This window comes from Poecilia latipinna, unplaced genomic scaffold (assembly GCF_001443285.1).
Source record: "Poecilia latipinna isolate Pla-1442-1.1 unplaced genomic scaffold, P_latipinna-1.0 Scaffold307, whole genome shotgun sequence".
Lineage (NCBI taxonomy): Eukaryota > Metazoa > Chordata > Actinopteri > Cyprinodontiformes > Poeciliidae > Poecilia > Poecilia latipinna.
The window spans coordinates 68,158-82,671 of NW_015112923.1; the positions used below are offsets into that span (position 1 = coordinate 68,158).

The 14,514-nt window shown below is 35.8% G+C and overlaps 1 protein-coding gene and 1 long non-coding RNA gene across 3 annotated transcripts in view; one reads left to right on the forward strand and one right to left on the reverse strand.

The window, feature by feature from the left end:
- ldb3b (LIM domain binding 3b) overlaps positions 1 to 14,514 on the forward strand; it is a 22,267-nt gene that overhangs the window by 6,344 nt on the left and 1,409 nt on the right. Inside the window, exons 2-8 of one of the 2 annotated variants that reach the window (XM_015034614.1) lie at positions 1,768 to 1,919; positions 3,926 to 4,001; positions 8,905 to 8,927; positions 10,858 to 11,055; positions 12,551 to 12,574; positions 13,974 to 14,143; positions 14,238 to 14,274. In XM_015034614.1, the coding sequence (XP_014890100.1) occupies positions 1,768 to 1,919; positions 3,926 to 4,001; positions 8,905 to 8,927; positions 10,858 to 11,055; positions 12,551 to 12,574; positions 13,974 to 14,143; positions 14,238 to 14,274 (680 nt within the window). The remainder of the gene's footprint in view (positions 1 to 1,767; positions 1,920 to 3,925; positions 4,002 to 8,904; positions 8,928 to 10,857; positions 11,056 to 12,550; positions 12,575 to 13,973; positions 14,144 to 14,237; positions 14,275 to 14,514) is intronic. The other variant, XM_015034615.1, reaches the window with a different exon arrangement.
- The window catches only part of LOC106948775 (uncharacterized), a 24,870-nt gene continuing 14,238 nt past the window's right edge, over positions 3,883 to 14,514 (reverse strand). The window contains exon 3 of the long non-coding RNA XR_001425248.1: positions 3,883 to 4,022. This is a non-coding gene — a long non-coding RNA (uncharacterized LOC106948775). The remainder of the gene's footprint in view (positions 4,023 to 14,514) is intronic.

Consider the following 14,514-nt stretch of genomic DNA (forward strand, 5'->3'; position numbering starts at 1 on the left):
ATATATATATATATATATATATATATTAATATAAGTCAGACAAGACTCTTTTACATGAATGTCAGTAGCAGGTGTTTGTGTGTCGGCGATGGAAGCAGAGTCAATCACTACGAAGCCATAGGCATCAACAGCATTGCTTATTTTTAACTCTTTAACGAGTTGACTGTAAGTCTAGACCAACACTGTATGGCTCTGAATTCACTTAAACTTTTTGTCCAAACTTTACGAATTATCCAATTCATTACACAACTGTTTTATTGATACAGTCTGACATAAATCAGACTAAATATTTTGTGTTTTAGGTCAATTTTAGGACAGTTACCAAAATAATTTAGAGTTGTTTCCACCAGAATAATAGGATATTTTTGGTTTAAACAAATAGCCTTAGCGATTTGGGTCAAACATTTTGGGACTTCCATGGTTCTTGCAGTAGTTTACTGGAATTTTGGCCCATTCCTCCTGACAGGACTGGTGTAACCGAGTGAACTCTGTCGGCCATCTTGGTAGCTTTGAACACATTCTATGGCATAGAGTTCAGGACTTCTATGATGGCTGCTCCGAACCGCTAATGTGTTGGTTTCTCAGGATCGTGCTCCACTTGAAGACCAATTTGTCCTCTTAGTTTCCAGGCTGATATCCTGAAATTTGGATCTATATTGTGAAGCGCACTGGTCCCTCAAGCAGCAAAAGACCCTGAAACTTGGTGCTGTCACACCTGTACTTTTTAATTTGGTTTTCTACGTTGTGATGGGAGGTAGGGCTTCTTCCTCACTTAGTTTCTCTTCAGCCCATGTCAGTACAGGACTTGTTTTATTTTGTACTATGATGCCATTTTGCCAGTTCTAGCCAGTATTTTCTTCAGTTCTTTTGCTTTTGCTCTATGGTTGATTTTGGACATTTTTCACCAAAACTCATTCTGGGACTGTGAGTCCATCACTTTGTGGCTGGACATTACCACTGTGTTTATATTTCCATGTAATTATTAAAACAGATGTATTGCATGCTGCAAATTGTATGAATTAAGCATTTTGAGATCCACAAATCTTTTCCTGATATCTTAGTTAATTTCTTTTGATTTTCACACTGTCAGGCAAGGATGATGTCTTTTTGAGGTGAGGCCTTACAATACATCCACATAAAATACATCAAATATAAATTAACCAATCAGATGCTTACAATGCAGTGACATCACCATCTGACATTACCCAACTTTTTGTTCTAAGCCGTAGCAATCTAAGCACATGTAAGCTTCTGAATCTTAAAGTAATAAAGTTTTCTCATGTTTCTGGTATTTATCTAATAGAAGCATAACTTTGGTGAGCCCAGTTAATTTAAAATGGGACTCAATATAAATGTCAAGTCCCAATAAAGATATATTTCTCCCATTAAATTCAAGTGTAATAAAAGTTATAACTGTATTTGTGTTTCAGTTCTGCCATATTTACAACGAAGAAAATCAAGAAACTGACAAAAAACAACTTGTGCACCAACCCAGAAAATATATTTTTGTTCCTAAAATATCTCGACTGAGATACGTCTTTCCATGAAGCATCTCATGCTTAATTATTTAGTGTGTGATTTTTAGAAATACCCTAAAAATAAACAAAGCGCATCTTTTTAATACCCAAACCCTCCAACAGAGGGCGTCAGACAAGGATAGAGTTTTTAAGGGAAATATGAAATTTGCTAAATTTATAAGTTATTTCAAGTAATGTTAAGACAAAACATTTTACCTGATGCATAATTTCCAAACCTTGTCTTTCTCAGATAACTCCTGGCAGCAAGGCAGCAGGCGGCAGCCTGACCCAGGGCGACATCATCTCATCAATCGACGGGGTCAACACCGACGGGATGAGCCACCTGGACGCCCAGAACAAGATCAAGTCAGCAATCAACAAACTTACGCTCACCATGCAGAAGTAAGCGAGCCTGCAAAACCGAAAGCAACCACTCAAGCAAATAGATGTGACCGTAGAGCAATGTCTTTAATGATAGATGTTGGCTGGTAATGAATAATTTGGAAATTTGAGAATTTAAAAGGATGAAAGGTAGTGTTGGTATCTAATTTGGTACAACTTTCAGATCTTCTTCCTTTTCCGTTGCTCGAGAAAACAGTTTTCCAAATCAAATTGTGTTTTTGTCCTTCTTTAAAAAATGTAAATAAAAGCACAGCATGATTTCATTAATACAGAAATGTGGTGAGGTAGCACAGACAAAAAAACTGAAGGGAGAAAAATGGAGCATGTGCTTTTAGTTTACTGTTGTTGCCAAAGACAGAGACATTGTCTTCGTCAGCCACTTCAAGCACAACGCCAGCGCATCCGCCAGACTGGGAGTGGAAATTTTACCTTTAAAAGAAACAGAAAAATGCTTGGAAACCAGAATTTTAGATTTATTCATTTAAATGAATTGTTTTTGTGTCCAGTGGTGTTCATTCGAAACCATTTCGTGACCTTTTTTCTTTACTCTCTGACATCAGATCAGACTTTACTGTTTTTGTTTTAGGTCAGTTATAATTAAACCCTTTAAACCACATGTGTCAAACTCGAGGCCCGAGGGCCAAATCTGGCCCGCCGTAGCTTTTTATGTGGCCCTCTGGACTCCAAGTTACATCAATAAGTCCCTCCAATTTCAACAAACCACCTCATTTTTTCTGCAAATTCTTTTGAAAATTGGTCAGAAACATTGGGTTTTAGTGACTGCTGCCTCAGTTGTACTTGATGTAAAGTCCGTCACACATTAGTGCAAATATCGTAAATATTTCTTGCAAATATTTCTAAATTAACACCACAAAATATGATTTTGATTGAAAAAAAATACAAAAACCAATCATGAAATCCTGAAGGGACTGATTAGTGTGAAAAAGTGTTCAACATTTAGTTTTAAGAAATTCAAACAAACAGCTGTTTCTTAATTTTATAACAGTCTAATGGGTTTTATCAGTACATTCTGGCACAACCAGCCCTTTAAGAACAAATGTAACTGAGTTTGATACCACTGCTTTAAACAGTAGGGAATGATGGCGACTTCTTTCTAAGGTTTTTCTAAAGTTTACACAAACACATTGCTTGTTTGTGTACCTGCACAACTCCGGTTCATCCTTTGGTTCCATTTCCAGATGTTTGGACAGTTATATGGACGTATTTCCAAAATTTGGATGTCCAACCACCAAACTATTCAGGAAGAAGACATGTTTATGTCACAGAGCAGGTTATGTTCAAAAGCAAAAGACATTGAGAAGATCCAGGCAGAACAATAACGAGAAGGAAATCCTGTTCTGACACAGCCTGAAAAGCCGCTCAAAGAGGAAGAAGCCATAATATCTGCAGCAAACCTCTGAATTAAGATTTATTTGATTGTAATAATGTATTTAAATACCTGGTGTGAGCTCCATGGACATTTTATTTCTAGTAATTAGAACAAATCTGGCTTGCATTGCTTTTTGCCACTCACAATATGGAGGCAATCTTAGTGTACAGTCTATTCTTTTATGATTATAGATGTGCGTAAAATCCTTGAGGAAATTTAGTTAAACTAGAATCTACATTTATCTTTGATAATTAAAAACAAATGAAATTCTTTCAAATTAATATAAAGACTGACTAGATTTCAATAAAACTACAGATACTTTTCAATTTTGCTTTTTAAAAAACACAGTGGAGGTCTCAGTTGCTCTCAGATATTTGCTGAAGCTGTTCCACAGGCAAGAGAAAATGCCTTTCTGTGAGTTTTTTTTTATCTTTTAGTATTAACAAAATACTTTTTCAGATCATTTTTAGTATCTGGATGACTTCTACAGTATAAACAGTTAAAAATGTTCATGCTTTCCTCTCCTTTCTGCAGCTCAAACTTCCAAAAGTCAGATAGAAACAAGTTTCTCAGTCAAGTCAATAAATTTTTAATAAAAATTTTGTTACATTTGTAGATCCAGACGTCCTGTACCAGTTCCCACGGCAGCTCCAAGAATGGACTCACCGATGCCTGTCATCCCACACCAGAAGGTACGCAACAAAAACAAACCGCTGTCAAGGAAAGAAACAGACAAATCAACTAGTAATGTCAGAATCTGGGTTTGTGTCTTTGTGTCTGCCAACGTTGAGGAGAAAATCAGAGAACAAATCCGTCCCATCAGACTCACGGTGCCCTCTAGCGTTAGAAATTTGTAGCGCACCTAGAAAAAGCGCATCAGAGGTCAGCAAACACAAATAGAAGACAAGCTGCCATAATTGGGATTCTTCTATCTGCAAAGCTTGATTCTCTTCTGCTTTTTAAAGAAGTAAAACAAATTATAAAAAACAAAAAGCAATACATTTGTGGAGTAAAAGAAATCTGTTCCCATCTGCAAGATCTGCAGCTGACCTTTTTTCACCTTTTCATTAAATTACAAAATGCAACTTTAAAAAAAAAAAGAGGTAAGCAAGTAAAAAAGTGACTGAGAACCTTTAAGTAATTAAAACCGCCCCATTTTCAGCTTTAACCAGAAACAAAAACTCTTCCAGTTAAACTCCAAGTTCACTAATGAGATTAAATGCATAAAATAAGGAATTATATTACAATTTTTGAACTAATAAAACTTTTAAGCTATGGTTGAGTGCTTTTAATTGGATTAAGCTCCATTAATATCGCTGTAAATTCTCAGTAAGCCTTTCCTCCTGGGCTGGGGTCTAACCTTTAGCATGGAGTCTCAGACCAGCTTGTGATAATGATCCCAGTTCGAACTTCTATCAGCTGCTATTCTGTTACCTGGTTTGAGGCCAGGCATGTTTATGTGTGTGATCTTGAAATAGCGTCACATGTGAGAGGTACGAACACTGGGACAAGTACGGGAACTTCAGAGAACATTTTCTTCTCAAAGACCAGATCACGTCTGGTTCAGCTGGATGATGTCATTTCCTTCCACAGCAGCAGCGATTTCAAAACGCCGGCTGTATTGAGCCGTTGCTGGCTGCAAGAGAATAAATGTTTTCCACTTTGTATTTGTTAAAATAACTAGAACTTGGTAAGAGTTTTGACTTCGTGATTTTTGGTAAATTTAAAACTGCCCAGTTTGTGATCAAAGCAAGTCACAAAGATCTTCCAGAGAATATTCAAGACGTGTTCATTTTCAATAAAATAAGATTTAAAAAATAAAAAGGAGAACATTATAAGAAAAACATGTGTGTCCATGTTTAGAGGGGATTTTTGGCTAAATGTTGAATTGAATCAATGTAAGGAGATAATTCAGCTTAAAATAAAACGTAAAAAAGTTATTTTAATTGGTAATATGGCGGGAAGAATGTTGATGGTAGAGACTGAGTGAAATTGACTCCATTACAAAGTTTGTTTTCAGTGGATCGATGTTTGATTGACAAAAATAGCAACAATATCGCTGCTGCGAAATAAATTCTTCAGTGTTTTCTAATTTATGTATTTTGTTTTTCTTCTGTGTTCTTTAAATAAACAATAATCTGTAAAGTAAGACATAGAAAAGGCGCAGGATCAAATAAGTCTTCAGTCATGAGTTCTTTCAGTCTTCCCACAGAACTGGACTTTGACTACGCCATTCTAACATAAATGTCTAAAAATCATTGTCCTCCTGCAAGATGAGCCTCTGCTCGAGTCCCATCTTTCCTCCAGGACTGTTTCCAGATCCACCCATCTTTATTAACAATTACGGGCTTCCTTGATAAAGAGCATCCCATGTTTCACCCTGTCTCCCACATGTTGTGGAAAACTGCAGCTGGGATGTGTTTTGTGTATCTTTTTGAAACTTTTCAAAAATAATTCCAGATTTATCGAGCGTTTGACTAACAGCTGTGGGATGTCAGATTCTCCCGCCTCGTTGTTGGATCTCTGCAGCTCCTCCAGAGTCTCTGCAGGCCTCTTGGCTGCTTCTCTGGTTCATTTCTCCCTGACACGTCTGCTGTTTGTAATATTCTCTGACAAACCCATCAGTTTGGATTTACCTTGAGATTAAAATGCATGCAGGTGGACTCTGTTTACTAATTAGGCTTCATCTGGATTTAATTTAGGGGTATCGCAGTAAAGGCAGCCTGTCACAATAAGAAACAAATCAATTAATTGCATTGATAAAGAAAAATGTTTTTGGATAATCCATTTTACTGATGATTTTGGTTGGTGTTTTTATTTTATGTTATTTTTTTTAACATATCTTCCAGTTCCAGTTTGGAGTATTTTGCAGAAAATTAAAGTTTATTAGTCTTTACTAAGCTTAATGGCTTCAGAACAATATTATCATTTATCGCAATAATTTGTGGGACAATTTATCGTCCAGTAGTTGAACATGGATTATTATGTCATTATCGTTATATTAGTTAAAAATGGTCTCAAAACAAACAATACTACCATTTATTCCAATACTTTCTGGGCCAAAATTTGTTATTATGGCAGGCAGAGTGGCTAAACACACTTTTAAAATGTCTATTTATAAAATAGTTTTGAAAACCATGAGCCGTTTTTATTCCACTTAGCAATTAATATTGACTTTGTGTAGGTTTTTTTTACATAAAATCTCAATAAAATAAAATACAACGTTCAGCTAAAGCTGGTATTGAGTACCTTTAGTTTTTGGGGTTTTTTTTAAGAGCGCCCTGGTGGACCTCCAGCATATCAAATCCAGATATCAGTCTCTGTTAATGCGCTTCCCTTCTGGAGCTGAGCTGGTTTACAGTGACAGCCAAAGGTACATCAGGCGTCAGGAATCAAGCCGGTGAGCTCATTCATGCCAGTGGCCCCACCTCACACACACACACACACACACACTGATAGGTCGGAGCAGCTGTTGAACTGGGTAATGGAACTTTCCACTCTGGTTTCAAACCATCATCCTGAATCCCCTGAATGCCGAACCCAAGATAGGGCACCCCCAGTCTGCAGGGAGAGGTCTCATCTATTGGACGTTTTCTACTTGTACACACAGTAAACCCAAGTTCTGCATAGAACAATCAGTTTGGTTACCAAACTTTGCCAAGATCAGATGCATTTGGTGCAAAGTGTTGCTTTTTGGGTGTTTAAGTACCTAAAATACTCAAAAAACTAAAGATGGTAAGAATTAAATTGCCTAAGATGGATGGTTTCTCATGTAATAAACGCAAAATATAAAAAGTTACAACCAGATTAGACAACTGATCTACCAATTACTGCATTGTTCTGTGTAATATGGAGCTGAGGTCACAGGTCAATGGACCATAAAGTACATTTTTGGTAGTTTGGTCAGAACATCTATGTTTTGTTTTTCCTTTAGGATCCCAAACTTCTCAACATATGAAGTCATTTTCTTTCTTGAATTTATTTTAGGGATTTAACACAAAATAATTGCAATAAATTTGCTCAGGTTAAGAGGTTTTTTTTACAAGCTTTTAGAGTGGGCACTTATTAGGAAAATGTTGTTTAAGGCTGCATTGAATGTGTTCTCTGTTTATGTAATTTCTGAGTATTATGGTGGGACCTTAGTTTTTAGATTGGCAATATCTCATCTCGAAAAAGCCACCACAATGCAAAATGGCAAAGATAGTTTTTGTTTTTACAGCTGGAGATTGGTTAATAGTCACTTAGTGGTGTTAAATTTAGCAGTAAAGCATCCAATTTATTTCCAACTTGGTAATTAAAATTAGAAAATGTTGAATAATTTCAATAAATTTTTACAGCGATTTTAAAAGCTGTTAAAAACTAGCATTTGGTGTTGTTGATGCCAAAATGAATTGATTTAATGCTAGTTTTGCATCTTTGCTCTGAAGTAGCTGATGTGAGCTAAAAAGCTTAAGCACTTGTAGTAAACTTGTTAAATTATAATGTTCAATCTATTTCTAATGAGTCACAATGTGGGTTAAACCAACTCAAATTTAACATTAGCTACCATAGCCATGATGCTAACAAGCTAACTAGAGGCTAGTTAGTAATTAGCATTATGTTACTCTTCTTTTTTCTCAAACAAAAACAAAGAAATACCTAATCAAGATACTTATTAAATTATTAAATTCAATTCCCATAGTTCCCTGATTTCCAAAGAAGTAACACTTACTGAAAAATGTATTTAAAAATAAAACACATAATCTGTCTTCTGTCTAAACAACCTGAATATATTCTTGAAATGCAATATGAAAACAAATGCATAAAACACTAACAAATATTAGTGTTTTAATGTGATTAAAAGACATTACTTTAAAAACAAAACAAAGAATGTCACTCAGTTTCTGTGTTCAGACTAAATTCAGACTTTTTACTTAATGTAGAGGCTTAAGAAGAAGACTGTGTATCATCAGAAATTGATGTGATTGACACTCTAAATGATTATTGGGGATTGCACACAACCAAAGATTTTCTTACAATATTATGACAATAATATGTTTGTTTATGCATGATGAAAATCCCACAAAGTGAACCAGACTTAATACAGAGTTCGACCAATCAACAGGCAACAAACCAAGTAACCCAGTTTTACCTTTATCTTCCCACTCTAGTATTTCTTAAAATAAAAATAGAAAAAAAAACTACATTTTGTTGATTGTGACTCATACTTAACTCTTGGTAGTGACCGTTTATTAAGAGATAAACCCTTTGCGTTTCTTTGTAGAGGCACAGAGCATCTGCAGAATTAATTTCCAGTTCTGACATAAATGGATCTGGTACTTTGTGCTACGTTTGTGTATATTTCTGTCTGTTCTGTGCTAAATGTGTCCTGCATCATGTGACTGAAACACTTCTGTTCTTGTCAGTCATTCCTGTTGATAAAATAGGAGCAGAGAAACATCACACTGATGATAAATGGCTGCTATTCTGACCTGAACCTGGGATTACTGGAGAACATTGTTGAATGCAAACATAATGTGATATTATTACCGTTATTGAATTTAACTTTCTCCTTTTTGTTTCTGTGTGTCTGTACGTTGCTCTGATGTGTTTCAGGTCATTGCCAACACAGCTGCAAAGTGAGTATCCGAGTAATTTTTTAATAAAAGATACAGTTGGTGTGGAAACATTAGTCTGCAGATGAGTTTTATAATACAGGAACATCTGAATAAGTTACAAAATAATTGAAAAAGTCAAGTTTGTGTTAAGTGGATTCTTTACACATATTCAGAGTATTTATTTTTGTTAATTTTTGTTTTGTTAGCAAGTCCTGAAAGGGTTTATACAGCTCCACTGATTGGAGTCTCTGACACCAAATAGCAATCAAACTTTCTAGGAACCCCTTCGGCACAGGTGTTGCTATTTACTATGTTACTTCAGTAACTTTATGGGGGGGGGGGGGAATTTTTAGGGGTATCAGTATGTTTTACTTTTACCTGAATAATTTTACGATGAAGTATCCCTACTCTTACTTATATAAAATTTCTGGATACTCTACAAACTGTGAGCAACTTCACTGAATGAAAGCAAGCAAAAATTCACCAGACATAGACTTACACCTGCAGTTTTTGTTAGTTTCATATAGTACTGTTTTCCAAATCAAGAATCTAATTGGGAAAAATATTTTGTAATTATTTTATTCATATGAATTAATTTCATTTTGGTCTTTAAAATACCAAAATTTCCACATAATTTTATATTTTGCTCCATCTGATTATGTAATTTTTAGATATTAAATAATTTTGATCACTTACTCAGTTCTTGAATATTCTTTTTACCAAAACTTTTTTCACTCTTACTTGAGTAATTTCATGTACTTTTACTTCAATAAAAATGTGTTGAAGTAGTGTTGCTTTTACTTGAGTGACGTTTTTGTTTTGTTGATTTTAATAATGTAGGTAAATTATCTGTCTAGGTAATTAGATCCTTTTCCATTTTTGGTTTGTTTTTGTGACAGGGTTTTGTTTTGGCAATATTATGGATGTGAAGTTTGTCAAAAGTTGTTATTTTATTCTTTGAATTTATTTAATTTAGTCAAGAAGTTGCTTCTTCTCCTGACATTTAATGGTGTCTTAAGTTCTTTTACGTTGTTCTTGACGGTTGGTGGTGGTTACCGTAGCAACCATTAACCGACAGCTCCTCCCCCTTTTTCAGTTGTTGTCGGTAATTGTGGGGCAGTTAATCAGCAACTTGAATTCCTCACATTGCAGCCCGAAGTGACCCAATTCCAATTTTTTATTTTATTTTTTTACGTAATGTGACCTGTATCTGATCTTTTCATGACAGTCTGACCAACACAGGTCGGAGGTTTTTCGAATGCGACCCAGGCCTCTCGGATATCCGATACGTATCCAATTCAAATGTGACATAACGTCCAGGTGCCATTCATCCGACCTGAACGTCACTGATACTCGACAAACGTCACTATTCTGCGTCCTGATACGCGCAAGGGGGGAAAAAAAACAACAATCATGACGGACTAGAATGAGGATTAGGTTGTTAATATGCTGCTCCGGTCGATAACAATTTCATAATCATATGCTATGTTCCACCGTTAGCATCCATGTTTACTTCAAACACTGAGCACTTCTTTATGACGGTTAGTAAAACACTGAGCACGCTCCCTATGTGTGACGTTATTGCGCCCTCTACTGCGCATGCTGGACACTTTCAGGTCGTTTTCAGTTCACACTGGAGAACACATACAGGTGGCATATATTTGGAAGTGTGAACGGCAACAGCGAAAAAAAATCTGTTTTGACAAAATAATCGGATTTGGGTCACTGCAGGCTGCAGTGTGAACGTAACTTAATAAAAACAGTGAACCTGAGTGTGTCTGTTGTGAAATCAAACTACTGGACCTGAGACAAACATGGAAAGGGTTACTTACACATGTTTGGGGTTGATGACCTCTTTGGTCAGATCATGACCAGTGACCTCGCGCGTCTTGAATTTCTGTCTCTGACCCGGATCTGTTTCCTGTTCCCACACTTCCCTGTGACCTGACAGCGTGGAGTACACCCCCAGCTTCAACCCCATTGCTTTGAAAGACTCTGCCTTGTCCACCCACAAACCCATTGAAGTGAGGGGCCCGGGCGGAAAGGCCACTATCGTTCACGCCCAGTACAACACACCAATCAGCATGTACTCACAGGACGCCATCATGGACGCCATTGCAGGACAGTCACAGGCCAAAGGACACGACAGGTAAGACTGGAAACCAGAATAAATTCAGTGTTTCACCTCCCATCCTCAATTGATAATTTGATATTTTCATCACTTTTGGTCATTTCATCCAAATTAATGGAGGAGAAAAATCATATTTTAACACTTAAACACAGTTACATAATTTCATTGTAGTCAATTATTTTATTCCTAGCTAGATTTAAAAGATTTAAACAAACCAAATCAGGAAAGTCTCAGACAGAAGAGGAAGTACTTTAATGTTAAACACGGTGTATTAATGTATAGATATTCTTATAAATAACTAATTAAATGGTTGAAAAACAATCAAATGCATTCTGTTTTGTTGACTGCATTTGATAGTTGTTAAAGGGTGAACTGGCCCGTTAAGCCAAGCAGTGAAGCTTTTGAGCCCATAATATGCTCACATGCAGGTTTTAAGAGGCATTAAGATGAATAAGTTTATATACTACAATGTAAAAAATAAAAAAACATGGTCCATGTGATAAAGATGCTTTCAGATTCCAGGAACATTTTATTAGTTCATGTAACTATTAGGTACAGTTATCTTTCTATTGTTTATACACTACAGGAACTAAAGTTTATATGTGTATATATATGTGTGTTTTAATTATTTTTTCCAACAGAACCTTTCAGGACTAAAATTACCGTTTATAACATGTTGTCTTGGCTTCTGAACCTTTCAAGACGTGAAGGCCAATATTGGTTCTCTGATTGATTGGAAAAGTGTTGTTTAAGTCAAGTATTTTGTTTTCTGAGGTGTGTATCATTTTTGAGAATAAGTTAATGTTTAAAACTTCTTGATTGTTAAGTTACATTTGACAGGCACTGTGCCGTTACCTAGCAACCCCAGCCCAGTCCATCACCTAACAACACAAGCGGAGCTCTAGCACATTTGGTCAGCCGGTTTTACTATTGTATGGTTGTGTACAATGGCTGCTGGAAAAGACAAGTGCTATGTTGTTGATTTGTTATCCAGAAATCACATGCTGCATTATTGTGGGTTGTGCAGAAGGCTCTACTTCTACTCTTCAAAGTAGAAGTAGAGACTTTCAAAGAGACCATATAAGTATCGTAACCTGTTCAAGGAAGAATAATAGGTTACCTTTAAAAAAAAAAAACAGGCTTAAAACCCCCAAAATTACAACATTTTAAGTCAAAGGGAGATGCTGATGAATAAAAAAACATAAAATGACATGTTAGGCACTCAGACGATAAATATGAGCTCTATAAACTTAGAGATATGTTGCATGTATAACAATTACGTTTGAAAAGCCATGGCAGTGTAATATTGCTTCTTAAAGCCTACGCTGCTGCAAATAGTATGCCAACAGTAGATTGTTTGGCTTTTCTTTTCTGGCTAGCCAGTGTCTGTGCCCTGTACTCCTCTGTTCCTTTCACCCACTCTCCTCTGCTCATTCCATCCTACAAACCAACCCCACCTGTGATCTGTCCTCCACCCATTCCTCCCCATCCTCCCTTCCTGATCGTGACCCAGCGAGGAGGCTGGCTCTCCTTTGGCGTGAGTACAGCGGCGTCGCCTTTCCATTCTCCTCAGACTCATGCCTTTTTTGTGCCCTAACAGTTTGTGCATTGCTCCAGATGCTTCACTTATTTATTATCACAGTACTTCCAGGTACTTCGGACAAAGTGTGAGACTGCAGCTTGTGTTGAAGATGTCTAGCTTTACGTAATCTGGAATCTGTGATTTCATCTGAAAAGATGACAAAAACTGAAACTCACTTCTCTAACCCTCTGAAGAATGCAGTCATGTTGCCTTAAAGTTCCCTTACTGCAGGATCTCCACATCTATCTATTAATAATAGAGGAGTAATTATGTATTTTTATGTCCACAAATTAAATCAAGTCGTGGTTTAGGAAATGTATTGTCCCTTAATAGCATTTCAGCGACGGTGAGTTTCTTTTTGTGGTGCATCAGAGTTTTTAGAAAGAATGAATGAGACACAGAATGAAATAATCAAGAGTTTAGCCTTAAAACAATAAATTTTCAAAGTAAAAATTATGACAGTGAATTTAAAAATCGTTAAAAGTGTTTGACCTCCCATCTTAGAAATACACCAAATCAAAACTATAATAGACTATGTGGCATATATTTTTATATTTTAAGGACATCTAAAGATAATGTTTCAGATCATTTCTGTAGCTTAAATTTAGTTTTACTTCTTATAACTAGGAATAAGAAACTCCATGCTACGACATAAAAAGTCAATTATAAGACAACTTATATCATAATCATGGTTTTATAAATTAAAATTATAACCAATTAACTGTGACATCATTCCAGCTTGAAAATAAATTATTTATATATTATTTTTTTAAGTAGGTCAAATGTGCTTCCATAATATTTTAATATATTTTTTAAATTGCTCATTTTTTGTTCCTGTTGAACTTACTAGTTCAAAAGTCAGAATTATAACTTTAAAAGTTTGAATTTCTAGGTCAAAAAATAAATATAAATTGTGACATTTCCATTTTAAGTGGCAGACATATTCAAATATCCAAAGATTTCTACGTGATTGATAATTTTTCAATCTAATTTAAATTATAGCTCAGTTTCTCAAATTATGATTTTGATTTTATCAAAATTCTAAATTATGACTTTTAATGTTAAAAATTATGACTTATGAAATACAACATTTAGCACATTTATATTTTACTTTGTAAAAATAATATTTTAAATCACATTTTAAAACAAAAATATGTATTGTTAGCGGTATCTATTGTTTTTATTGGATCTGTTACAGATGTAAAATAGCTCATTAGTGCCCCTAGTGGCGGTAGTTAACGTGTTCATCAAGAAGGCGGGACCAATTCTTCTAAACTGTGAAATAAGAGAGAAATTATAAACGTGGGTATAAAATGTTTCCATTTGTGGCCTGAGTTTCCTCTCCGCCCTGCAGTGGAGTTCTCCCGATCAAGGAGCCTGTGGTGGACTGTGCATCTCCCGTGTACCAAGCCGTGATCCGGGCACCAGACACAAACCAGGACATGTCTGAGTGGGCTCGCCGTGCCGCCAACCTGCAGTCGAAAAGCTTCAGGATCCTGGCTCACATCACTGGCACTGAATACCGTCAGTACCAGGCTCACCAAACGTTTCCTCTGCCCTCTTTTTGTACGCTCTAATTTGATTTTTCTGATTATTTCTGCACTTTTTGTCTTCACAGTGCAAGATCCAGATGAGGAGGCACTGCAGAAATCAAGGTAAAGGTTAATCTACTTTTCTGGGAAACAAAAGTTTTTGGATTTTCTTTAGATTTTTATCGCAAAAATAAAAATAGGGGTCCTGGGATGATCCATTCAAACACATTCAACATAAACAACTGTTATGTGATAGCAAATTAAAATAAAAAATAACAAATACAACATAGAGGATATAGATCAAATCAAATTAATTGTATGATAATGAAAAATACTCTACAAAAGGATATTAATATCCTTACA